This window comes from Schistosoma haematobium, chromosome 7 (genome assembly GCF_000699445.3).
Source record: "Schistosoma haematobium chromosome 7, whole genome shotgun sequence".
In the NCBI taxonomy this organism is placed as follows: Eukaryota; Metazoa; Platyhelminthes; class Trematoda; order Strigeidida; family Schistosomatidae; genus Schistosoma; species Schistosoma haematobium.
In genome coordinates, this window is record NC_067202.1 from 8,054,170 (window position 1) to 8,073,344 (window position 19,175).

Sequence of the window (19,175 nt, forward strand, 5' to 3'; positions counted from 1 at the left end):
AGTAATTCAATTTTATTATATACTCCTATATTTCAATTTCTCGGAGAGAACGAAAAACGCAAACGCCTGCGTGTAAAGTGTTTTCTGTCTCATAGTTTATATCCCCACCTTTATGTGCAATTTTCCTTACTTTGTCAAACATGTTTCATGAGCATAACTGCATATAACAATCAGTAACGTTTTTTCTTCATTTTCCATGTAGTAGCTTTGCTTAGTTAATCAATCACCTCGATAACCGTTATAATATAAATACCGTGGGATTTCGAAATCAGAAGACAATGAAAAGCGCAATCTACAGTTTATTAGTGGACAGCGCAGATAACAAAGCTTTAAGCACATCAAGCGAATTTAGAGAAAAGTAGTGAATATGTGTGTGCTAACAAATACAGAAACAAATTTGTAGTTAAATCGCATAAGGGCACAGCAAAGCAAAGGAAAAACTAATGATAGGATTTGAGTAAAAATATATATGTGGAGGAGGATGAATCACTGAGTGATATTTAAACAATCACCATTTAAGCTAGTTTGTCCTGTAATCTAGTGATCATAACAGTTCGAAGAAACAGACGATTTGTTGCCATACAAGTGACATTGTTTGTCAAGTAAGGTAACAAAAGGGTTTAAACAAAATTAACCATAATAGAAATTGGTTGTAGATGGTTGACATTTCCATACTAATCGGTAAAGAATAACAAAATGAAAATCCCGGTCATCCTCTTGTGGTTTGTAGTTTTTAATCTTTACACAATCTATTACTTTGGGCACATACAACTAAAAGTCGCTAGACGTAGCAAATTATCGAAAAAGTGTTTACCGACAACAAGCACGAGTTTAAAATTCTAGCTGATCGCGTTTTCGGGTCTGCATAGTTACAGTAACATGAAAGTGAGCTGTAGCTGAAAACAGTCCTTCCAATTAAATCGTTCTATAAATATTCCAGAATAACCATTGCAAATTCACTCAGTAATTCACTAGCTGATGGCTTTCGGACAAATTACGTCCAGGTAAACTGTATAACACACCACCAAAGATTATCAGCTCAGTTATTACGCAGCAATTTATCAACCGATAATTCAAGTGAATTTTCTTATTCCACCATTCTCGACCTCTGGTTTTGTTAGTTTAAAGGTTATTTCATCCGAATAGGATAGGGAAGAAGTATTATCAAATGCTGTACATCCTATAACTCTTTAACGATTCAATACTTTGATGTGTGACGATAATTTATATACCTTCCACTTGTATATATCACTGGGGTTACCGCCATCTGAGGTATTATGAGGACATAAGAGGAGTGATAGGTTACTTGATAATGACACAACATATTCAATACTCCAAATGACTTCAACAGGAACATCACACCAAAGTATCACCACCGTGATTCGTCCGGTAACTTCTCAAAAAGTTCACACAAAGGTTAAACCTTGATCGGCATCCTTGTTCTTCTTGGTGATATTTCTGCACATTTCGGGTGACTCCCCAGTTTAATAATACCCAGCCCACTGAGTGGATAGTTTCAAGAAGAGACCTGATAAAGATGTAATCACGCATGGATTGCCATCTCCCGTTTTGACAAGGTGTCAGATGCATGTCGGTATCACCACTACACATTATCACATTCTCCCTATCTCATTCACTATCATATACGTTTACTTGTTGCATTGATAATTCCATCTGAACACTTGCTTGAATGATTTATTTATTTATTGATTCGCTTCTGCTAACAAAAATATATTAGTCCACTCGAATTGAAATTGTTTCTCAAATTGTAGCTAACCTATCTCCTACCTGGTAATGCCATGAATTTTGGTTCTACGAACCCCACTACCCTGAGACAAACGCACTCCGAATACGAAATCGAAAAACCCACAAACAACTTTCGAAAAGACTGAAAATATTGAAGCCCATGGTCAGAATACCCCGTATTAAAGATCACAATATACCCAGAACCATACTGAGACAACAAGAAGTGGCCGATAAGCAATCATTCTCTTTAAACTATTTAAAATCATTCCTTTACGTTTATAATAACTTAAACTCTCATTTCTTCCTATCTGAAGACATTTGTGGTCTCCTATACGTATAAGAGTTATAAAAATTAATTATATTGGTAAAATGCCCCGGGTTCTCTTGTAATTTATACTAATTTTTAATATTGTTTTAATCTGTCACTTTGTTGAAATTTATTATGATCCAGTAAACGTGGGTAAATGATTCACAGTTTTTAAGATATGGGTTGATGAGTTGAAGTACTCTTAACATGATGGAAGGTCATCACAAAGTTCCTTTGTTTTGGACATGTTTCACATTTACTACATTCGGTTTCACATGTAGTTTTGTCTCAATGGTTATGCCTTACTGGTATGCCAGATATCCTCAGTCTCAAAATCGTTTTGTAAGACTGGGGCTCTGGGAGGTGTGTTTTGAAGGCTATATGGCGAAGAAAACTGGAAATTATATGTATTTTGGATGTTTCTATTTATTTGATACGAAAATTTTGACTCTGTGGCCGATCATATTCAGAGGTATGAGGCTGATTTATAATTAAATTTGCCACTTTAAAGATTGGTTTATTGCCTGTCAAGCTTTTTTTACATGCAGTTTTGCAACCCATATATTGGCAGAATGTGTTATTTTGACTCAAGTTCTCGGCTTGGTCTCCATTTTTGGGTCACGTGCAGTCTTGTGTATAATGGTGACTCTATCAGTTAACTGTAAGTTTGAATTACTTTTTCATTTGTTTGAAAGTCAATTCTGAGTATTCCTGATACGTGTTTAGTTCCCTATTGGATTATGGATTCAGTTTTATGTGCCAAAACTATGACTGTTGATTTTTCAATAATCGCTATGACTTGATTGCTATTTCATTTGACCGCTATATTGTACTAGCGTCAGCATTTTACTGTATATTAATGAAAAGTAATACAGTAACACATCTCCAGAAATAGTACTAGATAATCTCCAGTGAGTGTTTTAATATCGTGCTGTACAAGTACTTCAAAAATAACGCGTAGCAAAAACAAAACACGTATGGTACAGATTTATTTGACTCTCGAAGTCAGCATAATGTAGAAATATACAACTTTTAACACGGCTTAATTACGACCAGATTTGTGTTAATTAAACTGAGTATTGCTTATTTACCTCTGTCACCCCATGTGGAAAAGCATAGGCCACGGACCAGGCTCTCTTTTCTAACTGTTTCCAGTTGCTATTCATTCTTTTGATATCCGCTTGCAATTCCCGGCGTATTGTGTTCTTGTTTCCTTCCTTTCCTTTCGCTTTCAATACTCCGAATTGTGGCTTGTCTTTTGATGCAGTCTGATGATTTTCGCAATGTATGTCCTAAAGAATCCCATAGGCATTCGGAGTTTGAGAACGTCTTTACATGTAACACCTTTATGATAGAGGTAAATCAACCCAGTCAAATCAGAAGTCAGAAATGGAAGGGTTAGAAGATATATTTAGAAAGCTATCAGTATGCCGAAAAGCGTTTGGTCTAAGCTGGCCAGTAGTTCAAGAGGATGTGTAGCGTGGCATACTCGTGATCTAGTGCAGATACGCAACCGAGAGCATTCAACTAGGGTGTTTCTAGTACAACTAGTGAGGTCAGCATCAATGTCAATACTTACAGAGTTATTTATTTTGAGGATTTATTTACCACTACAGCCCTATCTACCTCCTGCACCTTTTCCTAATTTTTTTTTTCAGCTCGAAGTTTATTTGTTCTATCCCACAGTAGGTTGTTGCTAATAGTATCCGGTCAATGAACATTGAGTATCATGAGTTGACAATGGTTTATAATTACCTGTACATTCTTGATGATGATTGTAGTAGTTCTTCAAGTTTCAACCCCATACAATAGAACTGAGTATCATTTAACATACATTTTTCAATAACTTACGATATGAATACACAACATATGATACAATTAAGCATGTAAAACTAAAAGATATAACTAATTAACTGGGTCATACAATAACTCCTGCTCATAATATGACTTCATGTAACAGCCGATCAATTTCATAATGGTTGTACTTCAATTCACTAAGTTACTGCTTGATATATTATATCCTACAATGTTTGTCCATTTCTTTTCAGGTTTTTCAACTTTAGTTAGTTTGATCACAATGGGTGTAGGAGTAGACACTGAACAGAAAATTGAAAAGGCTGCAAAACATCCTTGGTTAGAAGATCTTGATCAGAACTCATTGTCTTGGTCATATGGTATTGCTGCAATATCCCTATTACCAAGCTGCCTTACAGTTATAATTTTAGGATGGTTTGTTTACCCTAAAAAGTAAGATTTGAAACGTTGAAACAATTTATTTTTTATCATGTCAATTATTTATTGTCTGTAAACTTTGAGAAGTACTATGTTGGTATAAGCCACTTCAATTTCAATCACTGAATTTCAATTTTGGATTTCACTACACGTGCTTCGGATTTTGTTAACTGACTAGCATTACTACTCTTTACACAAAGTGTACAACTTAAAGCCATGTGTACGAATTTGTACTTGTTCAGTGACTGATACAACGTTCAAAACTTTAGCTTGTTGAACGGTGTTGGAGCTTCAAAACTAATATTGTCCAATCATTTAAAACACCTGATCACGTTTGATTTTACATTAAGACGGAATGAAAACAAATTATTCTGTGATATAAAGAGCCCATTCTATTGGCCAGTTGTCTTGTGTTGTAATAACAATGCAACTGATTAGTTACGTCAGTAAACTGGTCTTATTATCAGCTGTCACTCACTTACATCATATTATTGAGTATTATTGGTAAGTTAGTATTATATTCACTTACTTAACAATCCAAAACCTTGTTTACCAAATCTTCAATCTCTCAGTCAGTCCGCCATAAATAGCGTATAATCTGACGCAAGTAAACGTTAAACCCAGTTGCCTTAATATATCAGAACGAGGAAGGGAAGTTGGCAAGATTAATAACAAGAGAATTGAAATAATATAATGGCGATGTTAATGAGAGAGATTAAACATTGATTAAATAGTACTTAGTTGGATTCACTTATTTTTATCAAATTTTGACAAGAAACTCTCGATTACATAGTAGGGACTTTAGGTACAATATTTAGTAAAGGGATACTAAATTATTGTGTGATATCAGTTTTTCATATCTTTATCAATAATTCCTACCTTGTGATCTTTACGTGATATATTCTGTGTATCATGCTATCCGTATAGTCAATGTGTATCCATATTAAACTCATATATATTTCTACTGTCACTGGAAAGGCTTTGAAGTAAACTGTTAGTGATATTCAAGACTAAATTTCGATCACTACGTCTTGGCATATATGCATCTTATGAGAGTTATCTGGAATTTATCATTTCATCGCAATGAACCTGTTTGCATTCGGTTGACGAATGCTAAATGGGAAGAGGTGTATGTTATAAATTCCACTGCTAGTCACGGCTTAACTACCCTAAGAAAAAGTCACATGTAATCAGCTTTTCTATTAGTTATGGTATACCTCCTAACTGACAAAAATGAAGAAGATACTCAGCAGTCATTTAATATAGTTATATTTTCTCTCTTTAGAAATCTTAAAACTATGTATTGTTAATACGCTTGACTTTAAAGAACAAAATGGTTGTGTTATTTATAAAACAGTCGAATAACAGTGAATGAATAAGATCAAATCTTGTTTATACTGAACGTTTACTAAAAAAGACTACAAAATATAATACTGAACGTATAAAAGTATTTTATTGAATTTTTCCATTTAGATGCTCAGAACAATATCGTTTCTCAGGTTATTAGTAAAAAAAGAGTCTATTTAGTGGCTGAAATACATTATCATCTTATTTTATTGTTGACTTACAAAATTAACTAAATAATCATTATGTTGGGATGATTGAATGTTTTAAGTACATATTTTTTAGTTTGTAACATTATAAACTGAACTATCTATTTATAACATAATAGATCTCCATGTGGGCTATTAATTAATTCAGCATGGAATTGGCCAACATTGAATGATTTGCAATGTCGTTATCATATGCATGATATGCATGTTCCAAAAATCTCTTCATCTTCAAATCCTCAATCATCATGTCATAATATCACTACTATGTCTACCGATTATCCGCATTCATTGCGCTCTCGTACATTAATCCAATCCAGTCAGATTACTGGTGACCAGTTGTCCAATGAATTGAATAATAAAATACTTTGTAAACCAACATTATTTCACAAGTCGGGTGCTCAGATAGAAACATTACCAATGATAACGGCACAAGACCAAAATTCTATATTGTCTGATAATTGTGGCAAATTGAGTAGTTATGATCCACGTTCAGCGGATACAGTATCAGTAAGATCAGTATTAAAATTTCATATTTATAAATATGTAAAAAATTTGTTCCTACGATATGTCAACATGAATTAAAGTTATAGATAAGAAACCATCTTAAACGCGTAGCAACGGAATTACACCATCGAGTGCTTACTGTTAATCAAATCCTGTTGATCAAACTGTCGCATGATAACTGGCCTAGGTGACTTGACTTTGCGGTTCCCTTTTTGCATAGGATGGTCGAAAGGAGATCATTGAGAATATCTGAATTTGGGTTTTGTGACAGTTTAATCTCATCAGCAATCACGGAGTAACTGTTGCTCCTTGTACTGTTCGAGGCTATATCATCCACCGCTCAAATGACTAAATGTTAATGTATCTCACTGTGACTTCAGATGATGCGATTTAAAGACGAAACGGCCTTTTAGTGCTTCCAGGTTTTCTATGGTGGTCTAGCTTTAATTGACTCATGATCTCAACCATTAAAAAAACAACTTAAAATTATTTGATCTTTCTGGTGAGAATTATTCGGACTTGAAAACCTTATATGAATGTATGTACAACACGGTAAAGCATATTCTTGATCTAGGGTAAAGACACATAGTCCTTGATTCAGTCTAACTATTTGAAAAAAAGACATATCTGAATAGTAAGTATTCTCATTAAACATTTTATCACTACTGTTTCCAACACAATTTCCGTTCATCTTCTCAATTTATATATTTTACTCGGTTAAGCATCAGGAATGCACATATTTTCTTAATCGGAATACATGCCTTGACAGATATCCATTTATCTCCCTCGATAAAAAATATTGAATTTCATAAACTTTTGGATTAGGGTGATTATTGATGGTAATAACTTCTATGAATAATGAAGTTAGGCAAATTCCTCTAAATTAAACTAACCTGTAGTCAAATATTGAGTAGGAGTTTTGTTAGACTCATTAAATACGTCTGACTGGATACACAACTATTGTGCCGATATAAGCTTAAAATGTTCTTCTAAATAGAGCAACAAAATAGAGTATTAATATATTAACATAAATAGCATTATAAGAATCAATACATGTTTTATAACTTAATTTTCATTATTTCAAGTTTGTATTTCTCTGTGTTCTGGATGGATATTTAGGGTGGAGTATACCTTTATCACTATCACTTTCTATAATCCATAGGTTGTACTTAGTACAGAATGATCCAAGTTAGGATAGTATTAAAACTCTGCGGGTACTCGGCAGATCTTTCGTTCTAGCACGGGACTCCTTAGTAATGTACCCGTACAACCCTGACGAAGATCTAACTCAGGAGCTTCAGGTCTCATGGTGGATACTTGATCAGTTGAAACACTGGGTCAGCCGGCATTATAAACTTCCAACTCTTAGTAATCATTGGTTATTATAGTTTCGTACAATAGACACTCATCTGCTAATGATCTTGACGATTGATTTATATATATTCTGGTTAGCGGTTTTTTAGCGAGTTAGTTTTCTACGGGATGGGGTCGCTAACCCCATGCCCAACTCTCCTCCTTTATCCCGGCTTGGGACCGGCAGTAGCCATAGAGGGGCCTGAACACCGATTACCACGACGTGCAATGCTAACCGGTGTTGGAGATGGCTGGAAAAAAGTTAAGGGCAGCCAAACCAAAACATGGCATCAGTACTTGAAATCACTAACTTCTAGTCTTAGCCATGTTGGGAGATGCAGACTACTTGGTTGGGGTCCGCGCGACTATCGTAACCAATGGTTAGAGACTCTTGGTGACATGGCTCAGAATCAATCACAATGGAGTCGGTGTATACACTCTCTGTCTTTCCTTAAACTAAGAGATTAAAATCACTTCATATCTTTCTTTCTACGAACTAATTCTTTCTTCCTGTACTATGTTCATATATACAATCTTTCTTTTATACATTACCACCTCTGAATTAACTACTTTTATGAATCCGGTGTCCATCTTGTTGTGTTAATGAGGTACGGCAACTTGGACCGATGCATATATGTGCCTTGTCCTACGTTGTAACTGACTGACTGACAGAGGGGCTCCAGGCGGAGTTTATATATATATATATATATATATATATATATATAATCTGTTTTTTTATTTGCTTAGCTTTCATCCTACGAACAACCTCCATTGAATCTGTTATATAATCCACAAACTATAAACATGAACCACCAGTTCAATTCAATAATGTATTCAAAAGAGAATAATTTTGTAGAAAATGACTATTGTTCTTCTATTGATTGCAAAACAAAATTAATTCAATCTAATTTATTGTCTACATTTCATAAATTCTCTGCGCCTTTTTTGAAAGAATCTACAAGTGAACGAAAACAACCACAATGTATTACAAATTCTGATTCTCATTCACATTTAAAATCGATTCATTCAAATAAATCATCGAACCTCCAACAACCTTCATCTAGTAATCCAGATACTTCAATATGGACAGAAAATTCCGTAAGTTTAATATGTCATTTTATATAGTGATAATATTTAGCTTAGTATCATGTTGTTATTCTGTTATGGAACTGATTATCAATCGAGCACACTCAAATTCAATTTGGATTAACATATAAGCAGACAGAGTTAAGATCCAAATACTGTACAGTGATACAATTAAAATAGTCCATTGTGTCATCAAATAAAAATAAAGAGAATTCAGTGAAGAAAATTTTCTTTTCAACGAAATCATTTACTGGAGTTGTACATTCGTATCTATAGTTGTGTGGTAAATATATGTCTATAGAAGGATAGAAACAATGGCATCATAGATTGATTCTAGACTCCAAATGTCAAAAGAGGTTACGTGATAATCAGGTGTTAGAGAAGAATAGAAGGATGAAAATAATTTACGGGTCAGAATTATGAAAGATAATTGTCTGCTTGACATATATGAAGAAAAAGGTTATAATAATAACTGATTACGGTTTGAAATTACAAAACATACTAAAGGAGAGAATTAGGGCAAAAGAACGATTATAGATTGGACGTATCATTTTTGTACTCAGAGTTCGGACTTAAATTGTTGGGTCACAAACGTCTCAGTAGTGCATAAGTTTTCTTATTCGACCTCCCTTCGTTCTAGCTCTTTTGATTATGTAGATCACTTTAAAGTAAGACTCCTTCAGAGTAAAATGCCCAAAGTAGACAAGATGCTCCTGTATTGAACTGGTGGCTATCTTGCATTCGCCTTTTAAAGCCAAGTTGGGTAATGTTATGAGATGCATTTAGGAAGTGATAATCTTGTGAGGCCAATGTATCCTGCCCCGTAGATACAAGTAAACTGACAGATATACATCTATGTAACCCAAAGCGGAAGTTTATCCTTAACACATCCGTGAATGGTGCGCCGGCTTGAGAAGACAATACTGAGTTTAGCTGAGTAGAAAGTTTCAGTCAGGGATTTTGCAACCCGTTTATCCAGGAGTTCGGCAGCCATATCTTCCTTAAATTCCATATTCATAAAAAGAGTTTTCTTTTGCACCGTTGGTGCTTTTTCGGGATGTAGTCTAGTTGTTGAGTTCTTATCGACGAATCTAAGTGGATAACCATTTCTATCGAAGATGAAATAATTTGTCATCTGTTGTGTCATTAGAACATTCGCCTGATCCTTGAGGATAAAGAGTGAATTTAAAAAATTGTCTTTATGAATCGTCATAACTATATTACCAAACTCTCGCATTCGAAAATCTCTCCTTGTTATATATATCTGTTAACTATTTAGGCGTTATTTACGCATTCATCATTATTTGTATCAATAACAGTTTGTTAATTTTTACAAACAAAATGTCTTCGTTATTCCTTTTTGTATGTTCTGTTAAAAGATTATTCAAACTGCTCGTCCAATGAAAAGAACTAAGCAAAAAATGAAAACAGATCAGTTTATGAAGAAGCTTATCCCATCTGAAAATTTATTTAAATTTTCATCATCATTTCCCAACACTGTAAGTTTGATTTTCATAGATACTGATGATCTGTTCTGTTAAAAACTAGTGACATACTTTTGTCAAGATACTCATTATTTTACAATGTTCAAATCAATAGTGTAGGAGGCAAATTTGAATTCAATTTTTATGGTGATTCTTCTCTACCTTGTATTTGTTGCCTAACTCATACCTTTGGAAGTTATTAATTCGTGCATTTCGACAACCAGTTTCTAAGTAAAATCATGCTATTTACCTTGAAGCTAGTTGAACTCTTTAGGTCGTGAAGCATATTCAAAAAATACATGTTAAAGTCACTGGAGAACACTATTTATTGTGTAACGTTTGAAGGAGGTGCTTAAAAGCTTTAGTCACATAGATCATAGCAGCTAGATATTATTATTTTGGTTTACGTGCCATTAAAAACTTTCTTATTGCTTAAAGTTTGAATCTTCAGATATCAAGGTCATGATGACAGATTTTCTCAATATAACTCAACTGAAAACGATTATCATTTTAGCATGCTGTTCCTCAGGGTTGACAACGTTATCAAAGGCTTACAGTTTTGTCTGAAAGAAAAATAGAAATTAACAAAAGTTTATTTTCAACTTTGTTTGACGTTTACCTTGCGAATGTAATAATAAGTACTAATTTAACAACCTGAAACTTTCTATCCCTTATAGAGAAAGTACAAGAACTAACTATACTAAACGTCGAACACTTAGTTAACTGATAAATGTCGGTGAATATATGATAACAGCTAATAAAGAAAGTGATGTGAGAACAACATTCGAACAGTTTGTTTCTGAGCTATTTAACAACTAAATTCTTTAACCGAATTACTTACCAACCAAGTGTCAATTTGGCTATGCTGGTTAGTTACACTCAAAACACTAACTTAAGATAGTAACAATTCGAAGTTAGTAATTGTCACGGGGTTATGACTACCTTAAAACGATTGAAAACAAAAGGTAACTTAATAGCTGATTCACTATAAATTTTGAAACTCCCTGCTTTTATGCACCCACGAATCTACACGCGACCTTGTGTTCTCGCCATGAGCACGATAGAATTAAATCAGTAGATCAAAAACCAGTATTCCATATAATCATCCATATTACGTCAGTAGATTTGTATTAACGAGAGTAATGATATGTGTTTAACTTCTAATGTGATTGAACCCGATTTATCACAACTCCTCGTGCTTTAATTGTTCTCCAGAATGTACCACTTTGTGAGGAAAATTAACTAAAAATTGAACGCATTTTATATCCTCTACCCACCAATTATTCTAATATTTAAGAACTTGTAATCACATTCATCTTAATTCATTTTTATATTGGTTGTTTGAATCTTCTTATTGAGTCCCAAATAGGATGAAACACATGTCCTGAATTCCACTGTTAGCCACCATCCATCACATTTACCTTAGCTGGGATCTGATGAGTTCACATAGTTATATATCCGGTAACATTATAAATAGGAATAAGTTTTAATACTACTATTGTAACTCGATAAATATTCAAAATTTCATGTACTCATGTTTGAAGTACAGTTTATTTTATAAAGAGGTTAGTGATACCAACTGATTATCAAAGCCAAAGTTACTCAGAATGGATTGTGTACTTGTAACTTACTTCCTTGAACACAATGAATAAACGTTTGATTCAAATGATAGAATTGATTTGCATGAAAACTAAATGAAGATTAATTTTTGTTACTAGACTTAATACTATTTTAGTGACCCCTTATCTGACCCCAATTGTATTGTAGGGATGATTGTTATTGGAAATATACGTATCACCAAGCCTTGTATATAATCATCGACTTAAATCGCGTTGGTGAAGAACGAAATAAAATAACTCAAATATGAGAATGGATGTTTGAATACGTATATTTTGTACACTCATTGATCTGGACAGACAATCAGAGGAATGAAGAGAAGTAAAGAGAGCGAAGCGAGATGGTGCGCAGTGGAGAAAGCATATGAGCTAACTCCATTTAATCAAGTGTAACTCAATATTTATAGTCACACAAAAATAAGCTACAGACATATGATGAATGGGGTAAGAAGTGTACACACACAAACTCCCCTATAAGAACAGTCAAGATTGATAAATGAATAATTAACAAGGTCAAAACGTGACTCAAGAAGAATGGGTAAATTGGCCTATTCAGAAGCTAGAATAAGTTATATAGGCTTAACATAGTAACCAACACTACACTATTATTATTTCCTATGTCGGAACTGATAGATCCTGGGTTGTAATCTCACGGGGCAGGATCGTGAATACTCACTGCTGAGAAGTCCCACAATGGGACGAAACAGTCGTTCAATGCTTCCAGGTTTTCCATGGTGATCATCTAGCTTCAAGTGACTCATGATCTCAAATATTAAAATGATTTATTTTGACAAAAGTAACTTTTCGTTCGTTTGTTTGTTTTTCTAAACATAATAATCAATATTACCATGTATGTTCTTTGAAACCAGTCAGCTAAACGAATCATTTATCTTTAGGTTCATAAATTTTTCAGTAAAACAAAACAAACAAACGAAAAAAGGAATGAAAATTGAAAATTACTAAAAAAAAAACAGAAAATTATTTATTCTCCATTGAGGGGGGTGGATATTAATTTATTTGAAGATATGACTAGTTTAATTGTTTCTATTCGCTAATGATGATCAATTTGTTTGTTTAAAATAGTAAACTAGTTTTGTAATCTTTTCAGTTTTTCCCCTTTGTATAACAGTTTGTTATCTTTATTGTGTTTAATTTCAATTTGGGTTAGGTTAAATTGAAGTTAGTAAACAAAAAAAATGGTTTTAGAGTTTATTTTACAACTTGTGTGTTAATATTAGTTTTATAGTGTGTGTAGGTACAATATTCATTGTTAGAAAGTATTTATATGATTCACTTGGTATTGTTGTTTACTTAAATCTTCCCATTGATGTTTAAGACTGTACTTGATCAGTCTGTTATTGGCCTTAATTCACAAGCATTATAAACAAAGATGGATAGTAGCTACTGGTGACGAAATGCTGTTAGCCACTATCCATCTTTGTATCGATGTGATGTTTGATAGTCAGAAGTAATCGATAGATAACCTTAGGAGTAGTTTCATAGCTAGTTGGTACTTATCAAAGCCTTTACCACTCAACTATTCATCATGGTTTAACAAAAGCCAGTGAAGTTTCAACAGATTATATATTAGAATAAATCGATACCAGAAGAACTTATCAATTAGTAATGATTACAACTAAAAGTTTGATAATCTTCGGAATTCATTCTGAGAATATTGATTAATTTGAATGGTTTTATAAGATGATGTAAAAAAGTCATAAATACTTGAGAATTATGTAGACTATAGTTTAGTTTCTATCTTCAGGGTTAAAATTTCTCCATTTACGAACTCTAGCAAATTTCCCTGTTGATATGAGTCACTTGATATTAAAATTTTATTTGTCTTACTATGATTTACAGTATAAGGTTTTATCTGTTAAATCAAATAGCCTAATTACTTATAGTCCAGTTGTTTAATAAGTAGTGTAGTCTAAAATTTGTGAATTATATGTAATTCAATAAAAACAAGGAATTTGATTGAGATCGTGAACCTATTGATGTTAGACCATCATTGAAAACCTGGAAGCACTGGACGGCCGTTTCGTCCTACTGTGCGACTTCTCAGCAGTGCGCATCCACGACTCCGCTCGTGTGACTCGAACCCAAGCCTTCAGTCTCGAGCGCGAACGCTTAACCTCGACACCACTGAGCCGGCATCCAACGGTGTTAATATCTAACCTCAACTAATCCACGAAATTGCGCGACCATCTTCAATTGTACTGAGGTAGGCACTTGTCTCTATCCGACACGGATTAGCTGTAATATAAATTGGTTCTTGATCTCAATCAAAAACTTAGTAATCTCCACAACCCTATACTGATAAAAACGAGTAATACTGGACATGACTTTAGATATTCTATAAAATTATTCCTTTTGTTCCGAACGTTTCGCATAAATTTACTAATAAAGTGTAGATTCAGAAACTGGCTATAAGATCAACTTTTTGTATAACACTTAGTGATACTGACCACTTAAATAATCCAAGGTAGGTGCAGTGTCCAAATGGTACAATTTAATCGTCGAACACTAAATCTTTCTAACCACTTAACAACCGCTCTACGTCTAACATATTACTTACTGCCTCACTGAACTAAGCTTTACTATGTGTTATTGAATAGACCTTACCAGTGGCTTGTGCATCTAATTTCAATCAATTGACGATATCGTACGATCATCTGACTTTGACTGCCGGTGAGTTCACGAATATGCATTAGACTAAATCGAAATAACCATTCATTACTTCCTGGCTTACAGAGTTCATATTATTTAGTTCAATTCTTGATGAGGATCATAAGTTTTGACAATCTCTATACTATTAGTAAGCCTTAGTTAATGTTGGAATGAATACTTCGCAACTAAAAATTGTTTAACTCATAGAATACAATACTGCCTGAGCTATAAATTCCTCAGTCAGCCTAACTCAGCAACTACGAAAAAGACCGATGCACTAGAGAACATCATAAAGTTATTGACAACAATCCAACTGTTCATACCGACTTAGGGGAGCATCCGTTTCAAATTTAAGATCAAATAGGGTTACAAATCCAGTACACTTTCGTTTCAACTGTAGTTTGGCGAATATTTAGATTCATTGAGTACTACATAGAACATGATAATTCATTACGTTATTCATCATAATTTATACTTTAATAATCTTCGTTTATGGTACAGTGAAAATTTCATTACATAAATAAAATACGATTTCTCATTTCTGTTTTTACACATAGTTTCTATGAATTAAAAATGAAGTGAAACAAATCATAATACATATATAATTCATTGGCCTTGATCAATAGAAATGTATTTGGTTAATGCCTATGTAAATGAATAGAACCGGTCATGTGTATGATCATATATGTTGACTATAGTGTATTTTTTTTCTCTCTTATAATTCATTTGAAACTAAGTAGTATGCATAGAGTTAAGCTAGCTTGCCTTCATTTTCATGTGGTGCATTTTTAATTTTTTTTTCTAACATAGTAACTATTAATATGTTTACTAAACATTGGTAAGACTAACTCATTTAAAATTAGTATAAAGATTTGTGGAAATGTATATTTTACTACACGGATTGATGCTCATCATTGAGCGATCAGGATTGGATCCAAGAGATTCAGGACTTACTGTGGCTGCTTGTTTTCATATATTAAATTTATTTGAGATATACTTTATTTTCTTCCAGAAAATTGAAAGTCAACCAAATAGATTTGTTCAAGTGAGTTCAACAATATTACTGTTTTATAAAATTTTATATATTCCACATTTCTTTTATAACTTCTTATTCGAAGTTCTTTATACCAATGAATGAAATAGTTACTGCAGGCTTCGCTATTCTTATTAATCAACTGATTTAAGACAATAATACTAATGATAATGGGTGATAATTACACCAAGAGTGCAACTGCCAATATTTTCTAACTTAAACGAACACTTGTGTCATACAAATGTCAAGATAGATTTTTAAGCGGTGTCAATATTCAATGACTCTGTATGTTCATCCACTGTTTTTTCTCAAAGATCTAGTTGGAACATGTATATAATGCTTAGATTCAATGAGGCGTGTTTTTCCATAGTGGACAAGGTCATTTCATGATTTTTATCGTATGAAAACATAGACTTCAATGAGTCAAATACATCATTCAATGAAATGACAGTATATTGTCTCACATTTAAAATAATGATCGTTAAAATTGTATCCGACTGACAAACGAGCAATGAACTCAGCAATTCTTGACGGCATAAATAATCTCAAACACTTTCACCATTCAGATGATTCACATACATTAGCATCATTGAAGTCAAGTTATCCAGCGCATGACTGATAAACACAACCACTTTCGTTATAATTGATAACCTTGACGTTAGCTCTAGGTCAATACTGTTTTATGGTCTTACTAGTTCATAAATATTTCCTATATTTCAAAAAACATTAGCAAAACAACTATCGGTTGCGATTTATCCAAATAAATTGATCCACCATTCAATTTCACATATGCTGACTCACCTAAGTTGGGCGTTGGCCATTCCCCTCGTACCTAAAATATACTCACAATTATTACCATTTTTAGAAAAAAATAATCTATTATGTACTTAGGCAGATGAGTAAGTTTGTGTACTATTTTGTCTAAAGGTGAAATAAGCTGTTAATTGAGTATTTAATAGTAAGCATTTGTTACGTTACGTTGATATCCATATCACAGAAAATCTGGCTACTAAATATTATTGCACAATTTGTATTTAGAAAATCTACCACTGGTGTCTTTAACTTAAGAAACTGACAAATGAAGTCACTATTATATACCGACATATTCTACTTATATATCTTACTAACTGCTCAATCATGTAAAAAATTCGGAAGTACTATGTAGTACACTGAGATAATAATAAATTGTTTGAGATCATCCATCCATTTCTCAATCTTCCATAACAGTGGTACCCAGCATTTTCGCTTCACCTAGTGGATGAATGTTGTATTTCACAGTAGTTTCCACTGAACATTTCATTTCAAGAATCTGAAGTTACTTACACTTATCTACAATGAATTGTATCGAGTTAACATTCCCAAAGTTAGACGCAGAATACTATATAGGGATGAAGTAGTGAGATTTTATCGACTGAATAACTCATCGGGCGATGATGATCGATGTAAGAGCAGGTTGAGAAAAGGCTAGGAACGACCAAGCCAATATATATTGGCTCATGAATACATAGACTGTTGAACTGAGCAATATCGGTAAGTTCAGACTGACTGATTGGAATGCAAGTGATTACGGCAAACAATGATTTGAGTGACATAACTCAAAACAGTTCGCAGTGGTGAAGATGCATTTGATGTTTGTTTTCTCTTAGATACGAAGCTTCCTAATTCCTCATAAACTTTTCCAACTCCGCTAGTCTATACTTTCTCGAATCGTGCATTTGATGTCCGATCTCTTCTATTACTGCGAACACTCACTACTTCTACTACTCTCAGACTTCTGACAATTCTATCTCACTGTGCTAATAGAGTGTAGCAACTTAGACTGATGTAGAAATGTACCAGTTTCTACGTTGTGTTTGACTGACTATGAGCATGCTGATATGGCGCATCCCAACATGCCAAATAAAAAGCACAGTAAAAATCATGGCTCCAAAAGTAATATGGACTCAAGTAGACACACTACCTATATACTTGTCCAATCAGCTATGCGAGTCAGAAATGACTTGTAAGTGGTATTTGGCAAACTAATCCAATAATGTACGCGGATTTAAGGTATATATGCGGTTATCTTTCTAAGAAAAATATATGTAAACTGAGATCTGCTTTATTTACAGCTTATTATGTCTGTATTATGTAACAAAGCGACTCCCAAGTGTTATTACATTTCGTAAAGACAAATAATTTATATTCTAGCGTTTTTGAGCTAAATGGCTTAATTGTGGATCTTCGTGAAGTACGCACTGATAATGTTGTCTAGAAGGATGATAAAAGTCCTCTAATTAAACCATCAAGCTCACAGAACACAACAACACCATAAGAATCGACTAGAGCTACAAAAATCACCCGTTTTAAGTATCTTTCTCTTTATTAAATGACATCTTAAAATTAATTTATCGGTCGAGATCGGTCACTCACTAGTAAGCGATAATTATTTGAACGGTTATCTGAAAAATAAGCAAAACTGGTGCTAGTTGGAAATAGAAAATTCCAGCTGAATTAAACATAGATTTATGACTCATTTTGTGTTATAGTAAACTGATAGTCTCTTCACTAACGACTGACTAATTTGCCACTGACTCAACTGGTAGGAACAATTATACCATTAAGCGTTTACAATAATCTTATGGTAACGTTCGAATGAAACTGCTACTGCATATCTTAATCTAAAATGTATGTACCTAATTGTTTCTTCCCCAATTCAACATTATTACACTTTTTGTTTGTGTACAAGAAACTGTTAACCAACCAATAGCTCAGATGATTAATAAGTCCATCGATCGTAATGGTTATTAACATGATTAATTATAAATACAGATGAATGTGTCTAGCTGAAATTGTCAAATAAGGCTCCATATCTCAATTTCTAATATTGAATAATGTATCGTTCAGCACACATCATCAGATTTTTACCTTCTATTTGAATGTTACATATATTCTTTCTTCCTTATATTACATATCAATCTTTCACAATTGTTTCCAGAAAGCTAAACCAATGAATCGAAAGTAATAATGAAAAAGGTAAACAAAGAAAGAAAACAACAACAACAACCTATCATCACAGTATTGCATTTATTTTGAGTATTTTTTCTTCTCTAAAACTGTGCTCGAACCACAAGAAATTCCATTGTTGAATATGTCTCTCGATATACCTAGTCAAGGTCTTATTTGCTTTCTCATTTAACCACACCAAACAGTATAGTAGTAACAAAAGAAAAAAAACAAGCCTTTTTTGTAGAATATATTCTATTCAAAATCACTTTTTTCTAATACAATCTTCCCCTGCAAATTATATCCCCCCCCCTTCCCTTTTTTCTCTCTCTAACAAATGTTTGAAGCATCTTATTGTAAATTGTGCTTTGTTACTTATGTGATTTTTTTCTGTCTCAAGAAAATTAATTCCAAAGTGTTCATTTAACTTCTTTTTTAGTTTTTTTTGTGTAAACTATTTTTGATTACCCCCCCCCGTGCTATTTTTTATTTGTTTTGGGATTCTTTACATTACCGCTGATATTAAATAGGTTTAGCATTATCTATAAATAAAATGAAATAATACATACCGATAACTCAGGACTTAAATATACAACAAATCAAAAA

General features: G+C 33.3%; 1 protein-coding gene across 2 annotated transcripts; it reads left to right on the top strand.

The window, feature by feature from the left end:
- Positions 1-2,181: 2,181 nt before the first annotated feature.
- Positions 2,182-19,175, top strand: MS3_00009535 (uncharacterized protein; the record flags this gene model as incomplete). 2 transcript variants are annotated; one of them, XM_012937301.3, is made up of 9 exons in its annotated part: positions 2,182-2,525; positions 2,565-2,714; positions 4,102-4,300; positions 5,958-6,345; positions 8,443-8,793; positions 10,161-10,280; positions 12,778-12,963; positions 15,564-15,596; positions 18,562-19,175. In XM_012937301.3, 7 exons carry the CDS (start codon positions 2,261-2,263, stop codon positions 12,832-12,834), a joined length of 1,530 nt encoding a protein of 509 aa, XP_012792755.2. In that variant the 3' UTR covers positions 12,835-12,963; positions 15,564-15,596; positions 18,562-19,175. The 2 variants fall into 2 exon arrangements, with proteins under 2 accessions (XP_012792755.2, XP_051064347.1); XM_051217912.1 differs by lacking the exon at positions 12,778-12,963 and having other exon boundaries at positions 2,261-2,525.